Source organism: Erigeron canadensis, chromosome 4 (genome assembly GCF_010389155.1).
Source record: "Erigeron canadensis isolate Cc75 chromosome 4, C_canadensis_v1, whole genome shotgun sequence".
Classification (NCBI taxonomy): domain Eukaryota; kingdom Viridiplantae; phylum Streptophyta; class Magnoliopsida; order Asterales; family Asteraceae; genus Erigeron; species Erigeron canadensis.
This window is the reverse complement of record NC_057764.1, coordinates 19,641,957-19,664,069: the sequence shown is the minus strand read 5'-3', so window position 1 is coordinate 19,664,069 and position 22,113 is coordinate 19,641,957. Positions and strand designations below refer to the sequence as shown.

At 34.0% G+C, this 22,113-nt stretch overlaps 2 protein-coding genes and 2 long non-coding RNA genes across 4 annotated transcripts; 1 reads left to right on the top strand and 3 right to left on the bottom strand.

The window, feature by feature from the left end:
- Positions 1-326: 326 nt before the first annotated feature.
- On the bottom strand, positions 327-1,805 carry LOC122594879. Its single transcript, XM_043767181.1, has 2 exons — positions 1,621-1,805; positions 327-642 (listed from the first exon to the last, which is right to left on the bottom strand). Exons 1-2 carry the CDS (start codon positions 1,784-1,786, stop codon positions 479-481), a joined length of 330 nt encoding a protein of 109 aa, XP_043623116.1. The 5' UTR covers positions 1,787-1,805; the 3' UTR covers positions 327-478.
- Positions 1,806-4,547: 2,742 nt separating this feature from the next.
- On the bottom strand, positions 4,548-7,331 carry LOC122596648 (CBS domain-containing protein CBSX5-like). Its single transcript, XM_043769261.1, has 2 exons — positions 6,918-7,331; positions 4,548-5,641 (listed from the first exon to the last, which is right to left on the bottom strand). Exons 1-2 carry the CDS (start codon positions 7,268-7,270, stop codon positions 4,780-4,782), a joined length of 1,215 nt encoding a protein of 404 aa, XP_043625196.1. The 5' UTR covers positions 7,271-7,331; the 3' UTR covers positions 4,548-4,779.
- A 7,228-nt stretch (positions 7,332-14,559) lies between these two features.
- On the bottom strand, positions 14,560-14,860 carry LOC122595152. The gene is made up of 3 exons (XR_006323202.1): positions 14,835-14,860; positions 14,665-14,752; positions 14,560-14,576 (listed from the first exon to the last, which is right to left on the bottom strand). It is a non-coding gene; the product is annotated as an uncharacterized LOC122595152 (long non-coding RNA).
- Positions 14,861-20,399: 5,539 nt separating this feature from the next.
- On the top strand, positions 20,400-21,487 carry LOC122595035. The gene is made up of 3 exons (XR_006323181.1): positions 20,400-20,553; positions 20,638-20,706; positions 21,335-21,487. It is a non-coding gene; the product is annotated as an uncharacterized LOC122595035 (long non-coding RNA).
- The last annotated feature ends 626 nt before the right edge of the window (positions 21,488-22,113 follow it).

The window sequence follows — 22,113 nt, the reverse complement described above, 5'->3', positions numbered from 1 at the left end:
AGTTAACCTAACATACCTCATATTTGGCATATGAGACCGTGAGAACCTATCCTGAGAAAAAAGTTAGCACATTCATCAGATTTCTTTGTAAAACTTGGTAGTTTTATGTATAAATGAGCCTGATAGCCATATCTGTCCAGCTCAAATGCAAAAAATCTCATCAAAAATGGATATGATCACCTTGAACCTGAATAGAAATAAGGAGTAGTCAAGTTTAGCATATGCTCATCATCAAAATTTCAAGGAAATTTTTTCCAAAAGTACCACATAAGAAAGATACTGGTGACAAAATATCATGCCACATATTAAAACAAATCTCAGGGGTATCCGCAAATAATATATAAAAGGCAACTTTACACCTCAACAATTCCCTCTTTCAAAACTTCTGTCACATTGCTGAAAAATCCATGAGTATACTCATATAGTTCACTGCACCTCAGCCAATACCCCCAAATCGCATTTTATAGGTCACGGCATCTCACGCAGGCTTAGAAGTGACAATATGGGTGTGTTGAGGGGATTCAATAACACATTTCTTCCAATGGTGTTGTTTATGGAAATCTCCAGAATGGAATCCGGCTATTCTAATGAGTATATTTGTTTTTTCAGAACTCGAACATTTCCCGTGACAGTGTAAAGGAACTGCAAATCAAAGCATCCCAATGATTATTCAACAGTACGTTATCAATCTTAAACTACTTGGGATTCCCCTAACATAAATCTAAAAATAGTTAAGTACAATAGTACATCAAAAGTAGCATTCAGGATCAAATAAAGCCTGTAAAGAGGAATTGCGTGTGATTTCAGTAATCAGCACCCATGTGTGTATTGTAAATTAAGGCGTAAAGTGTAAGTCTACGCATTACAACTATATCATTTAGGATATCCTAAGTTGCATATATAAACTTATGTTGGTTTTGAGTTTTTGCAACTGGACATTACTAACTAATTTTCGAACCTATATTAAAGCTACAAAGATGATACAATGCTTCTAATAGAACTATTCACGTACATCGAATATTGAAGGGTGGACTCTTTATCCGACGATCATGGTATTCTCTTTCTAGTCCCATGAAAATGTATACATTCAGTTACAAAGGAAAAGCCTGTTACAGTTTCCAGTCATCTTGCAATGGAAAAATAAAAAATAAAAACTACTGACTAGAGAGAAAGTTAAAAAGGCGAGAAAATGTCACAAATGGTGCCTGTGGTTGTTGGTATTCGCATTTTGCTCTCTGTGCTTTTTTTTCGTTGCAAACAGTCCTTTGATTTTTCATTCTCGTTGTCAGCGGTCCCTCAGACTAACTTCTGTTAATTTTAGCTGTTACATTTAACACGTGCATATCACGTGAGGGCATTTTAGTCCATTTCCTAATCACAGGGACTATTTGTGATAAAGCAATTTTTTAATTAATGATTAAATATATATCTTATGCATCTATGACCTATATATATGTATTACATTACATCTACACAATCAACGAGCCATCACACCTGTTAAAAATGAAGATTCCTATCCATCCAAAAGCATAGAAGAGGACCCAATTAAAATTGTATTGTATCTCATACCAATCACCAAAATTTAACCAACACTTTCAAGTTAGTATCCATCATTCTTACCTTTATGGAAAAGCCAAGATTTGTTCCAAATAACATCCATGGTAACCGGAACCACTTGATTCACGTCAACGAACTTTATATAGCCGCGACGAAGACTATGAGCTTTTTCGGTTAGATCCACAGTACTAACCAACTTCCAATCAAATATCCAAGGTGAAGGTGACATGTTTTAGAGTTTTTGGGTTTCGATTTCTTTCCAGATTTTTTCCTTGTTTTTCCTCGATCAACAACAATCTCTTAGTTCCTTAGATGTGTAACGAATGAATCACCGAATAGATATGTATATATAGACAGAGATTTAGATATGTATATAGGTTTAGTTGTTTGGGATGTATTTTGTGTGTAATGTAACTAGTCTTCTGATGAAATTCTTTATTTAGATAACATATATCAATCAAGCGAAATTTGCTTGTGTAGATTCATTGAATAAGCTTTGTTGGGTTTTTGATTGATATAATCAAAATGGTACAAGGGATTTTTACAAGGAAAACAAATGGGTTTTGATTAATGGGTTTTTACATTTTTGTGTCTGGATTGGAGATAGTTCATTCATATATATATATACACACACACACACACATATATAGATAAAAATAAAATTGAGTAAATTTAGTTTCATGGAACACTATATATGATAACTGTTAGTTAAAATAGGGTGTGTTAGATTAGATGTTGAGAAATAAAGAAGATGAAGATATTGGATTTATGTATATTAGATTTGGATTTTTATATCTGATCTTTGAGTTTTAAGAATAAAGTTTTTATTCATTATCATTTCATATGAAGATCTGGAAATATATCTATAAGTTTGTTAGAGATGATGATGAAAGATATTGATTTTAGATCTGAAAAAGGAGAGGGTAAAGAGATAATGGGTGTTTTAAAAATAAAAGGACCAAAATGCCCTCACATGATATGCACGCGACAAATTTAACGGCTAAAATTAACAGAAGTTAGTGTGAGGGACCGCTGACAACAAGAATGAAAAACCAAGGGACTGTTTGCAATGGAAAAAAAAGCACATGGTGCAAAATGCAAATACTAACAACCACAGGGATCATTTGTGACATTTTCTCTAAAATTATATTATTGTTACTTCGGCTGCTGCAAATTGTTCTTTGTGAGCATTGCTTTTGGTCATTCATTGTATCAAACTTTAATACAGCCTATCAAATTAAGTCGCAAGTGTAAACATATCTGTATCTAAATAGGTTCCCTTATTAGGAATTTTGGGTAAATATGCACCTTTTTATGGATTTTTTCATTTAGGAAAACAAGTTCCTTTTTCTCTGCAAGTTATATTTCATAATATACGAGTGATTTAGAGTAAATTAAAGGGGCCTGAAATACTACAGATACAGTTGTTTTTTGTTTACTAAGTAAAAAAAACAAACACTTTTAATGATTTAATAAATTAAATATTTATGTTTAAGTCATGATTATTTATTAAGACATTTAACAAACACGAGTCTCTAACGGGTCATGTGGGTACACGTTAAAAACTTGGCTAATTCAACAACTGAACAAGACAAAATGCACTGAAAATTGTCCAAATTGTATTTATAACGAATGAAACTTTTAAATCGTTTTATTTTTTATAGTTTAGATTACCTTCTGTGGTTTGATTTAATTCAACCCATTATCTTACTTGTCCATGTTGCCATCTAGACTGTCTAGGAAACCTGGCATTCATTGACATGTTTTTTGAAAGCACAAGACGAAAATAAGTTTTTGTCAAATTATGTAAATTAATACCCACTTGGTCAAATGAGGCTGCTAGAGAGAAATTGATAAGTAAAACTAATAGCATAAACATCACATAAGATCAAGATCAAAAGGAAATGCATAAAATGTAAAGGAAAATGGGAAGAAATACGGCTGCAATGTATGAGTAATTAGGGTAGAAAATGATGTAAAAGGTAAAAAGGCTTCATAAAAACACTAATCCTTGAGGGCTTGAGGCTTGAATACCTAAGGATCAACTTACACAAATAGTCCCTCTAGTCTATAACATAATACAATTCATCACAAATATTAGTCCTAATAGAAATTTTGACTGCTACAATGGATTTAATTAACTATTGATATTGTTGAAAGTTGAAACCCTCCGGTTTCAAGTTGTATCCCGGAAAGAGGAGTTTGGGTCTGCAAATATTATGGTTCACCATCCCCAAAATGGTTGTTATTGAAGCTGCAAATTCGATTAATGTAGCCTACAAATAGGTAAATTTGGGTTATCTTTTATCTGTAATGGGTGGAAGTGGTAAATGGGTCAAAAGCTATCTCTAACTGTATTCTAATGTATAAAACATTTTACTTTGTTTGATTGAATAGTTAAAGTTACTGCAATAATATTGACTATTTCAGTCAGGTTTAATACATTATGTATTTATTTATATTTATGAAATTGGTAAAAGAGTAACAAAATTAGGTTGGTCCAAATCAACCGACAATCAACTGTCATATCAGCCGGGTAAAAAGGCAGCAGAATCTTACTCTTAAGAAATTGTTGTTGCTAACAGACTGATTAGTTGTTCTTGTGCTGAATGTATTTGGCATAAAGTTGTGCTATGGTGGTTAGGACTGTTAACGCTTAAAAAATGAACCTAGACCAGGCTAAACATCCTCGCGAGTGGAATTTTTCCATGCATTGTTCTACATTTGGTCCGATCTCGTTCAAAACCACAATCAACATGCCTCTTTTTACTCACCCACGTTCTAAACAACGTTTTAGTTTAATATTCTCAAATTAATACCAACTCAAGCACTCTGAGTCAAAAAAGACTTGCCTTCCCCGGTTAACGTATCCGTTTTTCAAGCAATCAATTATGCAACAAGTCAGATCATATCATTTTAGATTACTTCTCATATTTCAGTTTTTATTTCAGAATTGTCAGGTTTGTCTGATTCCATTACCATTTCTCAACTAATGTAAATCAAAAACAAGATGTATATCGAATAATCGAAATGAGATGAATACTTGTTCTTACACCTCACTTAAATCTCGTGTTTTGTAAACCATATCCTGGTTTTTATTCCATGTATCAAATTGGGCGGAAAGTCTCGTGCCAATCCTTTAAAAATACAACAAAAAGAAGGGAAAAAATTGCACAAGAGTATAGTACGAGTTTACACGATCGAGATCACCAAACTCGTTTGTTACTGCATATTGGTATTCTCTTCTGTGTGTTTACTCAAAAAGTCAACGCTACTCCTTAATCGCCTCAAAATATCTGTAAACGTCACAATCCCTATCAAACCGTAATCCTCTTTAACAACCCAGGCATAACTAACGCGATGCGCAATCATTTGAACCATAACAGCCATCAAAGTGTTCCACGGGTTGCAAACAATTGCCTCTGACCGCCTCCAAGGATTACTCCGACCCATAATGCCACCATTCTTTCCAGATCCAAATTCCTCATCTGAACTTGAAGACGAAGAAAAAGAAGATGCAGCGCTGTTATAGTCCTCCATTAGATCCAACATAGCTGACAACTTTCTTTCTTGTAACCTCATTTTAACCAAGTGGACCAAATCCTCAGGTGGCCCACTGTAGTCAAGGTAAGCCATGAGATCACCGGCAGACAGGGTGGCAACAGCGGCAATGATGGTTTCATCGCAACAGGAGAGGGAAAAAGGGGAAATTTCACCTATTAACGTGTTGTCTTGGTTAACAACTGCTATAGACGTTTGATTTAAATGTGAGTTAGTAATCAAGGGTAATGCAGAATAGGCAGGGTCGTCATAATAGATCGTTAGTGTATCCGTATTGATTACGTCGAGTGAGTCAATTGTGAATGTAGGTACCGGGGAGAATACGTTGATTGAATCTAGCATGAAGCGAATGACATCTTCTCGAGTTATCCAGCAAAATTCTTGGCCATTGTGAAGTGTAGTAGTACCCAAAGGAGAAGTTTTGGTTATCACTTGTCTTTTTCTTTGATTGTATCTTGTGGTTTCAATTGGTATTACCAAGTTTTGAGCCCCTTCAAGTATGCAATCTATTGCCTCCAACAAGCTGGTAAAAGAAAACAACCACAACTTTTATACATATATTGGAAAGGTACTTCACAATAGAAAGACTCAAATAAATACTTTAGTTCATTATATATGGATGAATTGAATAAGCGTGTTGAGATATATTTAGTTTAGTTTAACAACTATTCCATATATCTAACTTAAAAAAGGTTTTTATTATATGATTATTTTTTTTGAATGACAAATTTGAACATGCTTTTTCATATACTCAACTCTAATTCAGATGTTTTCATTCCTAGGAGCATTTATTTGAACCAAAGAACTCTTCGTTGCGAGTACAAACAATAACAATATTTAAAAGTTGGTTACATATAATAATACTTGATGCGAATACATTGTAAGTGATATCTGAACGATCATAAAACTTTGCTTATATAGTGATGCTATATTGTCAAACATATTGCATGTCAAGAATAAGCTCAACCATGACAGGATTGAATAGCAGATCTACTTGCAACTGAGTTGACGATTACTTACATTGTTTAATTCCAAATGGAGCATTTATATGGTATTTTAAGTTATTAACTACCAGATATCTCCAAATTACCAAGAAATAAAAAAAAAATAATAATAACAATAATAATAAAAGACATTTAGATGTAGCAAAAAGACAATAGAATCTTCAAGGAATAATATTCGTTTTTTCAATAAAAATCTTCGCTGTTGGCAGACCACATAAATTCAAAGTTACTTATTCTTCTAATGGGGACAATTGCAATTTGCAAGACTTTTTGTAATTTTATCAAGAAACAAAACTTTTCTACATTTTGAATGGTTGAAATATCTTTGATTATTCTATGAATATTAAAAAATTCACGTCATTTAGATCTAGTCCTAATTATTTCATTGGAAAAATACTTTATGTATTGCTAATTAAAACAATATTTTTAAAAGACTAAGGTCAAAGAATTGAACACAACGATTGCTACCAAACGTTTTCTGTGCGGTTAGTATCTAACATCACACGACGAACACTTATTACAAGTTTACAACTATGTACGGGCTAGTTCTCGATAACTTACAAAACAGGATTATTTGTAATGCCGGAAAAGCGCAAAAAAGTGTTCCTAACAAATGTATCATCGTATGAAGATATACAAATTTTGTTATTGTATGTATCATTCTTAATATAGCTTCTATTGTTTGTATCACTCGTTCATTTCATTATGATAAGTATTCGATCGATTACCTATTCATCAAATAAAATATCATATCATATAAAATTGAAAGAGAAAAGGAAAGGAAAATAAATGCACCTCGAATTCGATTCCAAATGCTTGATCTTTCCTTCACCCGAAATAAGATCCAAAACACTAGTTTGTTCAAGGACATCCAAAGGACGTGCCACATTCTCATCTTTACATATAAATGCAATCACATCAACCATACATATCTTACCAACGCACCAACACGATACCACATTGTCATTAATACCAGAATCTTTAAAATCCGTTAAATGATTACAGTTCCATATACTTATATCAATATTTCCCGACCTTTTGAGTGCAATGACCGTGTCAGCAATGGATGCTGTGGCGGGTAATGAGCTCAGCGGTTGCTTTCCGACACACAAATCTGAGACTTGTCTTGCAAGAAAGGCGTGTGCCATATACAATTGGATTGAAATGTGTTAAAAAGAGATATATAAAGTATGTGGTTCTATTTATATTTTTGCTTGGCCCGTTCCAAATGAAATGAAATGTATGATATTTATAGGTGAAGGGTGTTTCTAAATATCTATATATGGTACGTGTTGTTTTAAGTATGTCCACTTATGTTCCCTACTAATAAAATAAAAATAACCGATTAATTTGTGTCAAAAAGATATAAAATAACTCTATATATTTTTTGGATATGGGGTGAATGTCATAAAAGCGAAATGTCTACAATAGGTTAATTGTATACATAAAACCGCGAACGATGTATGGTGCGACATTCAAGTTTATACACAAGTCGGATGGTCGATCATCGGCTTAGCCTCAAAGGTTTTTTTTCTTTTTTTTTTTTCTTTTTGAATTGATGCAACTAGAAATGGAATTTATGCGGTTGAGTCCTCCTTCCTTTTCCTCACTGCCACATCAGCTTTTCTTTCTCCTAAATCAACTCTTTCTCAATCACTACCAACCCTACCTCTTCCTCACCTCTTTCTTAACTACCAACCAAAGAAAAAAACAAAACAAAACAAAAATGCATTTGGCCCCACACTCACCACCTCTCCCTCCGTCCTCCCCCTTCCACTCATCGACAGGGCTTCATTGACGAAGCCCACGAACCAGCGCTGCCAATGGATTCCTCATCGACGACATTGAGGAAGAGCCCACGAAGAAGCCATTGGCACCGGGCCTTAGAGCGTTTAATAAAATATACTTAAAAATGATATCAAGTGTAGCCATTACACCAAATATCATATTTGGTGTTATACAATATTTCATTATTGGTGCTAGTAGTTTGATATAAATGAATGAAAGTAAACTAATCTTGTTATTTGTTTGAACCTAAATTACTTGGCTCAGTGACGATTGAGATTAAGGGTCACAACCACCACAACTCCTGATAATTCAGTGCGAACCTAACAAGTTCTTGACGAACTTAAAGTAGCAGTGTTTGTGGAATGATATGATCATGAATTGATTGAGTATGATTGATTGACTGAATTAAATGGGAATTGAATGTGTTCGTTGACAAGCATTGAATTGAGCTTTTATAGAAGTATAGTTGGAAAGGTGACAAATACTTTCAAAGATTCTAATGCTTGCCAGTTTCCTTTTCTTTGTAAAGACTGTAGCTTGACTATGTATTAATTATCCAATATGAATATTTATATTTATGTCATGTGTATCTTCTTTTATCTCATGCCTCGAGCAAAAGTAATTTGACATAAGCCCGCCAGGCCCAAAAGGCTTGGGCCATTTAGTATTACGTGCATCGCCAAATATTACTCGAGCAACAAGTACTCGAGCAGCAAGTATTATCCGAAAAACATATAGCTCGAGCAATATAGGATTAAAACAAGTCAAATGGCCCATGAAGGAGTCTGGCCCATTAGGTTATATGACTAGGAGACTGAATTGTTATATCTCGAGGTATTATTGTTGTATCTCGAGCTTTTGTCATATCTCGAGCATCACTTATCTCGGCCACATTTCCACCTTAAATCAAGCTTTGTAGATCGAGCCTTTTGAGACTAAATATGTATATAAGCCAGACATCTCAACTCGAACATTATATTGTTTTGTGATTTGTGTATCTCGTAACTCGAGCAAGACTTTCATAACTCGAGCCTCTCTTTAATAGAGCATATCATTCTGTAAGTCGATCTCTCAATTTTGAGACTATATATATATATATATATATCGAGCAAGGAAAATAAATGTGTATATATGTATCTGCTTCTTGTATCTCGAGCGGAGCATTTGAGAAATCTAGCCCGGCCATGAATCTGGCCCATTCGGTTAAATACCGTTCCATCCCTGCATATTAGATCTCAATATATAATAACTGGAGCAAGCATCTCGAGACATTCTTTCCTTGTCATATCTCGAGCCCTTCCTTCCTTGTCACATCTCGAGCCTTTCCCATCTTTGTAAGTCAAGCCCTTAATTTATAACTATATATATATATATATATATAGGAAAGTTATTTTTAGTACGAGGGTTTGAAAAAGTACAAAAAGTACAAGGTATTTCCTCTTCTTCTTCCTTCTTCCTTCTTCCTTCCATATCCGAATACCACCACCACCACCATGATCATCTCCGACCACCACCATGATCCTCCGACGACGGCGACCATCTCCGGCGAGAGTTTCACATGTGTACGTACAACTTTTTTTTAGCATTTTAGGGTTTAAAATTTCTAGGTTTTTTCCTTCGCGAGACAACCACCACCAGCCACCATCATCTCCGACTACCCAGCGACGGCGCCGGCGCCGGCACCAAGGGCGGAGCCCGTACCGTAGCACACCGCCACCATCTCTTGGATCGCCGCCCATCAAATCCATACGATTCCCATATGCGTCCCTTGACGGTTAAGTTTAGAACGGATGAGGGCCTCTGGCCCGTACCGTATCCACCCGAAAACGAACCTGATTCTCGCCGGAAAGTTAACTAACACATGTGTAAGTTGTAGTTACACATGTGTAACTCTCGCCGGAGATGGTCGCCGTCGCCGGAGGATCATGGTGGTGGTCGGAGATGATCGTGGTGGTGGTCGGAAATGGAAGGAAGAAGGAAGAAGAAGTGTGTAAGTTAAGTTACACATGTGTAACATGTACTATAAAAAGTACATGTACTATAAATAACCCACCCCTATATATATACATAATATATATATATATATTTCGGTATCTCAAGCATGATCTTGTTATATCTCATGCCTTTGTAACTCGAGCATCGTGTATGTCACATCTCATACCTGCCTTTGTATATTTGTCTCGAGCCCAGTGCTCTGATCAATTTCTTGTTAATTTCTATTATCCGATGGTCTTGTTGTTTTAGCATACATGTTTAGCCCAGTGGATATCTATACACGATCATTATTAAACTTTTATATACATCGAATCCATAAAAAATAATGCAATTATATATAAAAATAAAAAATCTTGTCTACATATATAGAAAAATAAAAGTAAGCTATTCGTTTCATAAAACCGTCCATATTGTAATGGGTTTCCGGAATATGTTGAACATCTGCTGACTTCGTGTGTTGTTGCCACTAATATTTAGCAAGGCCGGGATTGGTGCTTCGTGTAGGATACCTCCTATTTATGCATTACCGGTTCATCATCTGTATATGTTAAAACTTCACTTTTTTTCTGGTTTGTCTTCGATTGCTAAGGATATATTTTGTTCAATTGTTTTGGTGACGTGCTGGAGACTTTGGAGGAGAGCAAGAAACGAAAGGATTTGCCAAGGTGTTCCTTTATCTTCTCATTAGATACTTGAAAATATTCAAATTTATTAGTTTCTTATGGATTAAAAGTCGGGCCAAAAATATTTTATTGAATTCGAGAATGTGGAACACTTTCAATTTTGTGTAATTAGTCTGGTTTTATACGTATGCAATTTCGGTATATATTTTCACAATTAATATCTGCCCTTCAAAAAAAACAAAAAAACCTGCCAACTACAACAACAAATTGGCCCACTATGTAGCTAGAGGTGAGAGAAAGCCCAATTAAAACTTCAGCCCGTAAAACTCACTTTTATCGGCCCACTATATAGCTAGATAGTCCAAGTACATGACCAACCACGCATTTGTTATAATTTCGTTCTACCAAAAGCGAGCATCTTGACTACATCTGGACGTCATTTTGAATCATTTTTAGTCTGTTTTAGCACTTTTTTTAGCTCTACAAGCATGAAAGAAAGATGATTAACTCGGAATGAACTTTCAAAAATAATAAAGAACTATATATATATATATATATATATAAAGCTATCGTAAAGTGCTTACTTGGCGCTCTCTTAACCCGCCACGTCAGCAATTTCTAATGTGGCGTTACCAAAATGATCCGAATGGCACGTCAGCATTTTACGTGCTGATATGGAGGGTCACATAAGGATAAAAGCCATAAGTGTACCCTTTATATTAAAAAATAGGTTTTTTGGTTCGAACCCGAAACCTTCACTAACAAAGGAAGCGTCTTTACCAATTGATCCACCGAAGATTTTGCTTTTAATTGACAAACTCGCTGTTAATAATGAATCCTTCGATGGAATTTTAATATAGGAACAGTTTTTTTCCAGTTCCAATCGATGACAACCATTTTACTCGATCCTTTCCTATTTTTAATTTCTCCTATCTCATTTCATATTTTCAATCCCCCAAATCCCTCACTATTTTCCATCCCTAATCAAATCCACTTATACATCATCATTCTTTTGCTACACAAATTTGAAAAACAATTATCCCCAAATCGATCAACGGAGATTTAGTCATCCCCAAATTCTTTCCTATTTACTTCCTAAATCTCTAAAATACTTAAACAACCTCTAATATTTGTATGTATCTATCGATCATTTTATAAAAAAAAAAAAAACCAAATCAAGCCATATTTTATATGTTATCAGTTACGTTGGTTGAATTTTGAAATACACACAGAAATAACCTTAAGTCCCTACAATTTGAGATTTGGGGGTTTTCATTTAGATGGATTTCTTCGAAGTATATTTTATTTTAAAAACATATAAGGTTAATTATTTTTAGGAATCACTCTTGCTGTCTTCCAGGTATCTCTTCAGTCTCAACAAAGTTTAACCCCAAACCATCTTGCCATACTTCATCCAGAGTTTTTTTTTTATAGTAAATATATCATTGCTTATTGTGTTTTGATAAATTCATATTTATGTTTTGATTTTTTGTGTCTTTATGCCCTTAACTTATTTGGTTATATAAATTGCTATAAAAGATAGTAATAACCGATATATGTAGTCTAGCTTTCGACATGATTTTTGTTTCAATAACTAGAGTGAAGGCCCATGCGTTGCACGGCCGGGCTTCACGGGTTATTTTGTACGTTTCTTTTATTTAGCGGTTTTTTTTTATGATAGTTTGGAATTTTCTAAACAATACAAAATGATATCAAAAGAACTAAAAGACAAAAAGGCGTTAATCTTATTCAAAATCAAACTAAAGTCAACTTGATAAACTAAAATAAATACTTCTAAAGCTTGAAATACAACTCTAAAGCCAGGGGTGCTAAGTCCACTTCTATCTACACACTATCTCGATCTCAAAGCCCTTCTGATAACCTGTCGTATAAGAAAGAAAAATGAATACGGCTGAGCAAAAAGCCCAGTAAACGAATATGACAAAAGCTGAAATATAATATCAAATGCGGAGACGTATATTAAAAGAACGAACTTATTACCTTAACAAACTTATTTAAAATCAAAGTACACATACGCGTAGTTCACAAATACCTTATACATTAACAAATCAAATTAGACTATAAAACCAAGTTCCATAAAATAATGCACATAAGAGTCAAACAAAATTACTTGTCAAAGGGTCGAACACTTCGTATGACACTACGAAAACGCGAACCATCAAACTTACAAAATGCCTAGGACCGATCCATACATTAAAGTCGGATTGTTCGTGTTTTGTGTCGGCCGAACATAGTGGTGTTGGTCGTGACCTATTAATAACTTTTTCTTGTTGTGTTGTACCAAAATGTGGTTTTATTAAGTGACCTATGAAGGCTATCTCTTCGGCTTTGTCCAATCATTCCGCTTCTAACCGTTAAGCTCTCTTTCATTAAGAACATGAAAAGCAGTTAAGTAGCCGGGTTATTAATGTTGTAAAATCCAATTTTTTTTTCTTTCAAAAGTTATTGTTCTCTCTCTTTGCATTACTACAGTGCCGTTGCTTGCCAATGTTTTTGGTGTATTCTAATTATGTGGGTGTATATTAGACACGACAAAGAGAATGTTATATTGGTTGAAAAGTCTAACTCTCAACTAATAACTCTAAATAGACACCTGGTAAGGAGCCGAACAGACCAAAAGTACTTATTAGCATAGGAAGTTAATCAGTTTTTGCTCATTCTAGTACTAAAGGCAATTTAACTTATTTAAGTACCAGTTTCATTTATAAAAAAAATTTGTAGTTCTATTATTATAACTCTCTTCTAAGTTTGAAGTAATTTTCTTTGAAGGGCCAATCCGTTAGTTTTCTTTTTGTTTTTTTTTTCCATTCTTTCATACATGACATGTATGTCACATTCTACCCAAGTTATACCTATACAAAATGTGGTAGTCCAAGTATAACTGAATTGTTTGTGTTTGGATATTTCTGATACAAAAGGTAATATTCTCCGATAGAACCCGTTGTTTTTACTATTGCATTCGTTACATGAAGAAACAACCTTGTCATGCTGTATCAAATTCACCGAATGTCAAAAGTTTTGATTGTTCATGTAACAGACTTATAATGTATCTTGTGTTCTTTGCTGGTGTAGCAATCTTTGCAGACGTCTGCACAACTATTGATGATGTTGCCAACATTATTTCACTGGCTTTGGAGTGACTGGACCATTCAGTTGTTTTGCTCACCAGAACAGGCATGACAACTTGGGAACAATTGAAAGCCTCACACTCTTCAACATTGGAGTAGTTCTGTCCCTTGATCTCAAACACATGTTTGCTACAAATCAGATTCAGCAAAAGAGGTGGCATAACAACATCACCTCACCTGAGTCATCCTCTACAAAAACCATTAAAGATCGGCATGTTGAAGGTACACTTTCATCTTAAAGATTATTGTAAGTGAGGTAACCGCGTAAAAAGTGATGGTCATGCCTGCAACTCTTCATCCATTAACGACTTTGATGTTCGGCTAAGCAACCTTTCGCCGGGCTCATCAAATAAAACAACAATTGTAGATGTACTTTCATCCCTGATATCCAGTTCAATCTTAAACCTAGTATTTATTCCACCCAACATGAAGCAAGGTCAAGATCATTTTAATGGACTAAAAGACACATCATAACAAATAAGCCTATACCATGATTTCAATAATAATGAAAAATATACCCAAACACAAATATGCCTTGATACGCAGATATATCAGAGCTGTGTTACATCCTGCACACCAGAACCCACTATCATCCCTGGTTAGGCCCTTCCTACACAGGCCACTGTGCACGTGATAAGGTACCACTCATTCCTTATTCGAACAACAACCATCTCAATTGTAGTTTTGAACAGAATCGTCTACGCCAGGAAATACATAGAAAAGGTCACAAATCATAAGTTTAATTACTCAACAGTTATTGTAAAGGCCATAACGGAAACCAAACCTCTTCATCAGGGAACAAATTACGTTTCCTATCGTATCCCCACTCTAAAAGTTCAGCAAGTGTGTTCACTGTTGGGACTTTATGAATTGTATTTAGATTGACCTGATTTAGGTCCCTGCCACTCAAAGGAACACCCCCACAACATAAGATTCGCAATCCATAGATGACGGGGAATGTTATGTCTAAATTAATATGCATATAACCTGAGAGCCGATTTGAAGGTTTGTAGTGCACGCACATCATCACCATCAATTATCTGCGTTGATGATGAACTTGGCACCTCCAATTCACCTACAAAACATGTAGAAATACAACCTTTATGAGTGGTATAGTAGGCAACGTAAACAGAAACACGTGTATGAAACCAACTTACCCATATCTTCTTTGCAGTCATACAAGTTAGAATCACCGAATATGAACCCAGATTCTGTAACTTTTCTTATCATTTGATCCCCCAGTTTAACCCACCATGTTACACGAATCTGCCGTCCACCGCACTGATATATAACATATAATTACATTGCGTACCAGATGGTAAAATATATATGAGTAATGTAAACAACAAAATTCACACCTATCTTTTCCAAAGTTGAAAGTAACACTAATTTTTCACCCTACGAACCTATTTGTTTTTAACGAAAAATACACTTTAGTTATTGGGACACACAGGATTGAAGAGATAAACCTTCCATTCTTTGGAATGTCGGCTCTAATTGGATCTCCTTCCGACCCATGACCAACCAAAATCTCTTAGTCTGAATCATCAAGGCACCTGAAATTATTGACCAGCAAGAGTAGATGAATAGTTTTCAAAGATTACGGGTAAACATAGATCCAAGAGAGATATCGAATATAACATAGGTAAGCTCTCGCATTCACCAAACCGATAGTAGGTATGCCCTTTGATCTCAACAGCTTTTCACAAAACAGGCGGAAGCAGATTATTAGATAAAGATATGCCAACATTCATTTCAAGAACTATATGCATACCCGTTGCTCTTGTTATATTAGTGACTTGGTTCCTGATCAATTTCTCAGTCGGTTCGTCAAATATAACCATAACGGTGCTTGTGCTTTCATCCACCACGTCAAGATGAACCTTGAATATGTTGCTCATTGTATGCAGAAAACTTTTACTTCAAGATGGCGTGAACAAGTAAAATGATACTGAATAAAGCTAAATAAATTTATAAGGCATCAAGAGTTATTACAATCAACTCGCATAAAAATATAATACATTTATGTAATAATGGGACAACTTACCAAGAAACTTTTTTGCGCTGATCGAAGTGAGGATGAGGGCATAGACACACGGGTTGTCTTCCTTTTTCTTCAGCATATCATTCCCCAATGATCCCCATAATGTCACCTGAAGCTGCCAACCACTGCACAGAGGAACACAAATGACTTACGGATCCATCTCTATTGTCACATCTTATCGAAATATAATAATGCAACAACATAATTCAACATAGATGTTTAATGTAGGTTCAGAAACATCATTTGAATCTACAGGTTGTGGTTTGGGTTCATCTACAACATACTTGATTAGTAATAGATCCTGGTCGTTTGTACCTCAACTTCCTCGTGAAGTAATGTCTACTTTTAAACAACTTTATAAAAAGGAACGAAACTAATAGAGAACATGAATTAAGAATCCTATCTGGTTTTGGAACTTGTTCAGTTGCCAAGATTGTTTACACTTGATCAACATGTTTGAAGTTTTCTTCATCATATCATCGTTTATCCCATTTATGACCAACTCCCTTGTATAAGATCGAAAAACTTCACTAACCTGTGTGCTTGGAAAGGCTTTCCCATCGGTTCATTTTGGAGTCAATTACTTAGCAGCCTCGTATGCATGGTTAGAACCTAAAAAAAGGAAAACAGTTTTAGATATTATACACTATGAATGTTTTTTTTTTTTTTAAAAGAAGATTAATTTAAGCCTAAGAGATGATGGGAGTCAATGGTACATGCCTTTGAGTTGTGGCATGTCAGCATCTCTTTGTGTCTTGAAATGATCATCCATATAACAAACATTGAAAGATATTAAATTATCAAGCAAAAAAGAAGATTAATTTAAGTTTTATTCACTTATACTTTTCTCATTTATGTGACTGAAACATACCTTTAAATGCATCATCTGTGGCTCTAGATTGGAACAATTGGTTTCAAACTCCCATCTCCCTTGGTAGTGACGTTTTTGCAGCTACTGCACATGGGTGTTAATGGGATGGTTATGTTGGTCAATACTTTTTTGCATGTCCTATTTGTTTGTTGTGGTGTCCACTTGGTTAAGCGTGAGTTCACTTTTGGTTCGGCCTTGCATGTTTATTACCACCGTCTCTAATCATATAAATTTAAGCATTTGATCATTCGCAAAAACATAGAAACCGGAATATTGTAAATAAGTTCAATCATAAACAACTAAATTGGGGAAAAACCACATCATCAAAAGTTAATTGGACAACAAACCACAGAAATATGCATGACATATAAATGGAAGCGACCTTGTATTTTTTATCATGACCCCATTCCAAGAGATGACGATGGGTTGCAAGCTTCATATTCCAGTTACAAAAAACACGATGGGTTGGAAGCCTTATTTAAAAAACAAAAGATTACCTCGATCATATTCCAAATTTGTAACTGCAAATCCCACCATAAATTTAATCCATGTCTAAACCTACAAAACAAAATAATATAAACAATATTAGTTAGTATAAATTATAAATGATCCATAACAAATAAACTCCAAAACTCGATTTAATCAACGAATATTCAGAAATAGTCAAACAAACCCTAAATCTATATGACTCTAATTATCCATCTTCACTATTCAAACTATCATCTACCAACATCTACACTTGAAACTACAATCTTGGATTCAAGAAACTGTATATAAAAACCAAAAAAATCAACAAACATACCCCATATCTTAAACGAATATCACAGACCTGAGATTCCCAACCAATAAACCAGTCTGGTTAATAGAAAAAATAGAAGAATAAAAACAATGTTATCTTTAGAAATAGAAAAAGAAAAGACAACCCCAAACTTCTTGTTATTCATGCCAAAATCCTCAATTTCTTCATTCTTCATTCTTTAATCTTCCTGTAAAAAAATATATATATATATAATAGAAAATATTATCATCATAATCAACAATATAATCAGAACTATTTGTAGCATATAACTGTTTGAATTATTGTAAAGTTCTCCTTACACACACCCACAAACACACCAAGATATGCCTTTGATCGGGAGTTCCTTTCCCTTCTAGCAAAACCATGTAACATTAAATTAAAATAAATTAGGAACAACAGTGAATATTTGCAAAATTTAAAAACAAATAAAAAAAATCCGACTTACCTGTTTATTAGGAGAATAAAGAAGCAACTCCGGGTGAAGATGAAAGCATAATTAAAAATCCGATTTCGAAACATCATGTAATTAGTGTCCCTCTGGTGTGCTAGTGATCAATCAAAGGAGGCTCCGAGTTGCATCAAGGACTGGTGTTTAATGAATTCTTCGGTCAGATATAGAATGTGTTATGCGTATGTGTGTTAATGTGCGTGGATGTATAGTCTGTATACTACTGTTAGGGGATGAGAAGATGGAATGGAAGTTGATTCAATCAGTAACCTAAAGTAAACATTTATTTACTATTTTACTTAAGACGTTATGATTTAATATTTAATTTACTGGTATTTGGTTATTATTAACTCATCTTATATCCTATATTATTAACTCATATATTAATCATTTATATTTGCACATTAAATATTCTAAAGGAACCTAATTACATCTATTAAGTATCAATCGATAAATCGTCAATAATACGTCAATTTTTTCACTTGCTTGATAGAACTTTTAGATATATATAGATATATAGATATTCTTATAAACGTAATATTCGTTTCTGATTGCGATTGTCTATAGTTTCGTTGAACTTTTTTGCATCGTATGTAAAAAAACTGAATTTGTGATTATCGTGTTTAAGTGTTAAATCTGTAACATTAAGTAGCTTTTAATTACAAAATGGTAATTCTGGTGTCATTGATATTTTAGAGTGAAAATTCGGATAGGGCTAAATAGGTGATTGTTTTGAATGTGAATATATATTTTATATGCTATTTATGATAACAAAAGTACTATTAGTAAATTAGCAATCTACAAGTTCGAGTAACTAAGCTAAGATGTTGTATTTATTGATGTGAACTTTGGGCCACTTCGTTTGAGATGAAATCCATCCCAAATTGATATTTTATATGCAATGAGTCTAAATGATCTGTTCATATGGTTTTGGTATTACTTTTTAGTGCCATTTTAAAATCTAACACTTTTAATCACATTATGGAGTATGTTCTTCCACTTAATGCGCATGAATATAGAGATTTTTGAAGTTTAATTATAATAATCACTACATAATGCATCCGTGTTGATTCAATTAGAATGTATTAGCTACTAATTTACGATGAATTAGTTATAAAATAGAATAGACTTGTGCAACGCACGGGTTTCACCTACTTTATGTGGTTTATATCTTTTTCGCAGCATGTGAAGTCATTTGCTCATTGGTATGCTTCATATAGGTAGAAAATGAGTGGCTAGCTCGGTTAGATAACATGTCAAAAGAGGTATTTTTTGGGGTTTTCTTTGAAACAGTTTTTTGTCAAAAGATTTCGTACATGTTTATGAATACTGAATAATCTATTTTTTAACTAAAGTTTTTAATTTGGCCCTTTCGACCTATTAGATGTACATATCAGTTCAAACCAAATTAATCACTTAGTTTGTAGAACCTTTGGTGATGTTACTCTTAACTCTTATAATGTTATAGATGACCAGACTGCTAGATATTCTTGAAGATCACTTGACGTATCGCAAGTATTTGTTGCTTTGTTTGACACTTCACCCATCTCATGATGGTTTTGTAGTGAGAATGTTGGATTTTTGACATTGACCTGTGTGAAGTCGAAGAATGGTACAGAACTCAACCGGCTTCATGATTTTCTTTTTGATTCTTCGTATGTTGTTCATTGAGATGACAAAATGGGTGGGCTGACAGGTTAGGTAACTGGCCATAACGGGTCATCTTTTGCTACAGCTTGAAACGGGTTGGGTTGATACAGTTCTTCTTTTTCTCTATATATTAAAAAAAAATTTAGTCGTTTTTTTAGATATGATCACGAAAATGATATTGTATCAGGAAAGTGATATTTCTTGAAGTAAATGATTTATGATATTTAAGAGGTGGCAGTCTTGATCCGTTAAATTAGGCGGCTGGTATCCCGACCAGATTTTTAGTAATTCAACCAGACTATTAGCAGCGACTATCGCTGCAAATAGTGGTGTTTTGTCCATATCCAACTATTTGCAGCGAATACTGATAGGGGACACGCTATTATTTTGTCAGATTTGTCATTACAGACAGGGGGCCCGCATTATTTGCAGCGACTATCGCTGCAAATAGTAGTGGTGGTCGAGATACCAAAAATGTTTGGTTGGGATACGGTGGGCGTTAAATTATTATTGGGTTGGTAGTGTTGTATCACAACAAAGTTAACTAAAATAAGTAGCGCATGATCATTTCGTAGCTTTAGTGAGCAAACACAATGAAAGATTGTAGCAAGTCAAAGTGTGGTATCAACCCGACTCAAGCTGTTTTGAGTTTTGACACGTACTAAAGTTTAGCCGTACAACCCGAACCTGTCACACAACCTACCTGACTCTCTATTTAATTGAGCCTCTTTGTATGTATTCTAAACTTCATATTCTTTACCTGAAATCATGTCTTACTTTTTTTTTTTTTAAAGTGCAGTTCAACGACATGGCATCAAACTTTATATACATATGTATCTTATCATTTTGAAACTTTTTCTTTGTAGTAAGGTCTAATACCTTTTGCTTTGTTAATATTATAGTTTAAGCTATATGAACATGTATTTTATTATTATATAAATTTTATTTATATATAGTTCTATGATTGTTGTTAAGAAGAATCAGTGAGATAAGATAAAATTGTGCAACACACCTGTAATACTGTATAATGTTGTTTTTTGTGCATGAGCAAGGAACCATGATTGGTAAGTATGATCTACTTCGCCTTTCTTACTCTATATTAACTTTTTCATATAGGTTCATTTGATGGCTTATCACTTTGTTTCCAGATGATATTGGATCCAATGTCGAGAACTCCCATGCTGCAACTACACAAGAATAGATGTATCTCTTCCATGGTAAATTTTTTTCCTTTTGCCTTGCTACATTTTTATATTTCATTAGCATGATGTAAATTTTGTTTCGATCAATTGTGAGTGTATGACTGCATAAACCACCCCCCACCCCCCTATATATTCCATCCATCCTACTAGGTATTGTTTGTCTTTCATTCTGTTATCAAGTGATTAATTGTCTCTTTCACTGTATTGAGAATAAAACTTTCTAAGTAATTAGTTACAGACAAACTAGAAAATCCAGTCAAAAGTACTACACTAAGTGATTAGTTATATAACAGATTACGAATATCGAAGACAATTAAAATGAGACAGGAAAAAATAGACTATATTTTATATAGAATTTAGTACATCTGTGGTTCAAATAACCAAAGTTTAAATATAGTTTAAGTATAATGATTCTATTTTAATTAACTGTGTATGGCTATTTTTTTGGAGCACACTTAAACCATTTATTGGAGTTCTATATGCACCAAGATTCCAACTTTACACCAATGATCATTAGCAAGTAATTCATGGTTGTGAATAAATTGGCTCATGTGTTTATAATGTGTTGCATGACTTGATTAACCAAGTATGATAGGTTGTCATTTTGGTGTAGTTTAATGAGAATAGCATTTTCCTATTGTAGGTCATAGTAACCGCTATATGGGAATTGCGAAGTTGATGTTTGGGCTGGGGCAACAGGATAAGGACTCACGATTGCTATGAGAAACAGTTTCCGCAGTTAACATGGTTTATCATGTATCTGTTATTCTGTTTTTCACGAGGATACTTAAAAGTTCTTCACACTTTTGTTTTAATGGTTTACTATATTTTTGCCTTTCATTGAATCATCTTAATGTTTTATGAATTCCACGTCATTTAAAGGTCCACAACTATTAATATTTATATTTGTGTGTAATAGTACTTAGTATTCATAAGCATCCAACTCAACTTCAATTATTACAAATCCTCACTTTGGTATAAAGTAAAAACACTTCATATATATCATCAAAGATGGATTATGTTTAGACCGGTAGAACGCACGGGTTTCACGTAGTATATATATATAAAACCTAGTATATATATATAAAGCCATTGAAAATGCATATAAATAAAGGATAATAGCTAAACTTATATACTTAAAAATGTCCTTAATTAAATAACTTACTAAATTTATTTTTCAACTCTTGAAAAAAATACATTACCGTTTTTATATCAATTACCTATATATCAATAACCACACGCCACCATCGCTCGTTGCCGGCAATACCACACCGCTACAACCATCATCGCAACTACTGTTCCTGCCACATCACGCATGCTTTCGTCTCGGTTTACTAATTAAGTCTGATCATTGGATCAATTTACCTTTCAATCACATTTGTATAAACTACTATTTAAAATTGGAGGGATATATAATTGACT

Excerpts from the sequence above, each read along its gene's own strand:
- LOC122594879 (XM_043767181.1), bottom strand. The coding sequence starts at position 1,786 with ATGTCACCTTCACCTTGGATATTTGATTGGAAGTTGGTTAGTACTGTG. Across the intron at positions 643-1,620 it reads ATCTTGGCTTTTCCATAAAG|TTCCTTTACACTGTCACGGG; the intron begins GTAAGAATGATG and ends TTTGATTTGCAG.
- LOC122596648 (XM_043769261.1), bottom strand. The coding sequence starts at position 7,270 with ATGGCACACGCCTTTCTTGCAAGACAAGTCTCAGATTTGTGTGTCGGA. Across the intron at positions 5,642-6,917 it reads CATTTGGAATCGAATTCGAG|CTTGTTGGAGGCAATAGATT; the intron begins GTGCATTTATTT and ends TTCTTTTACCAG.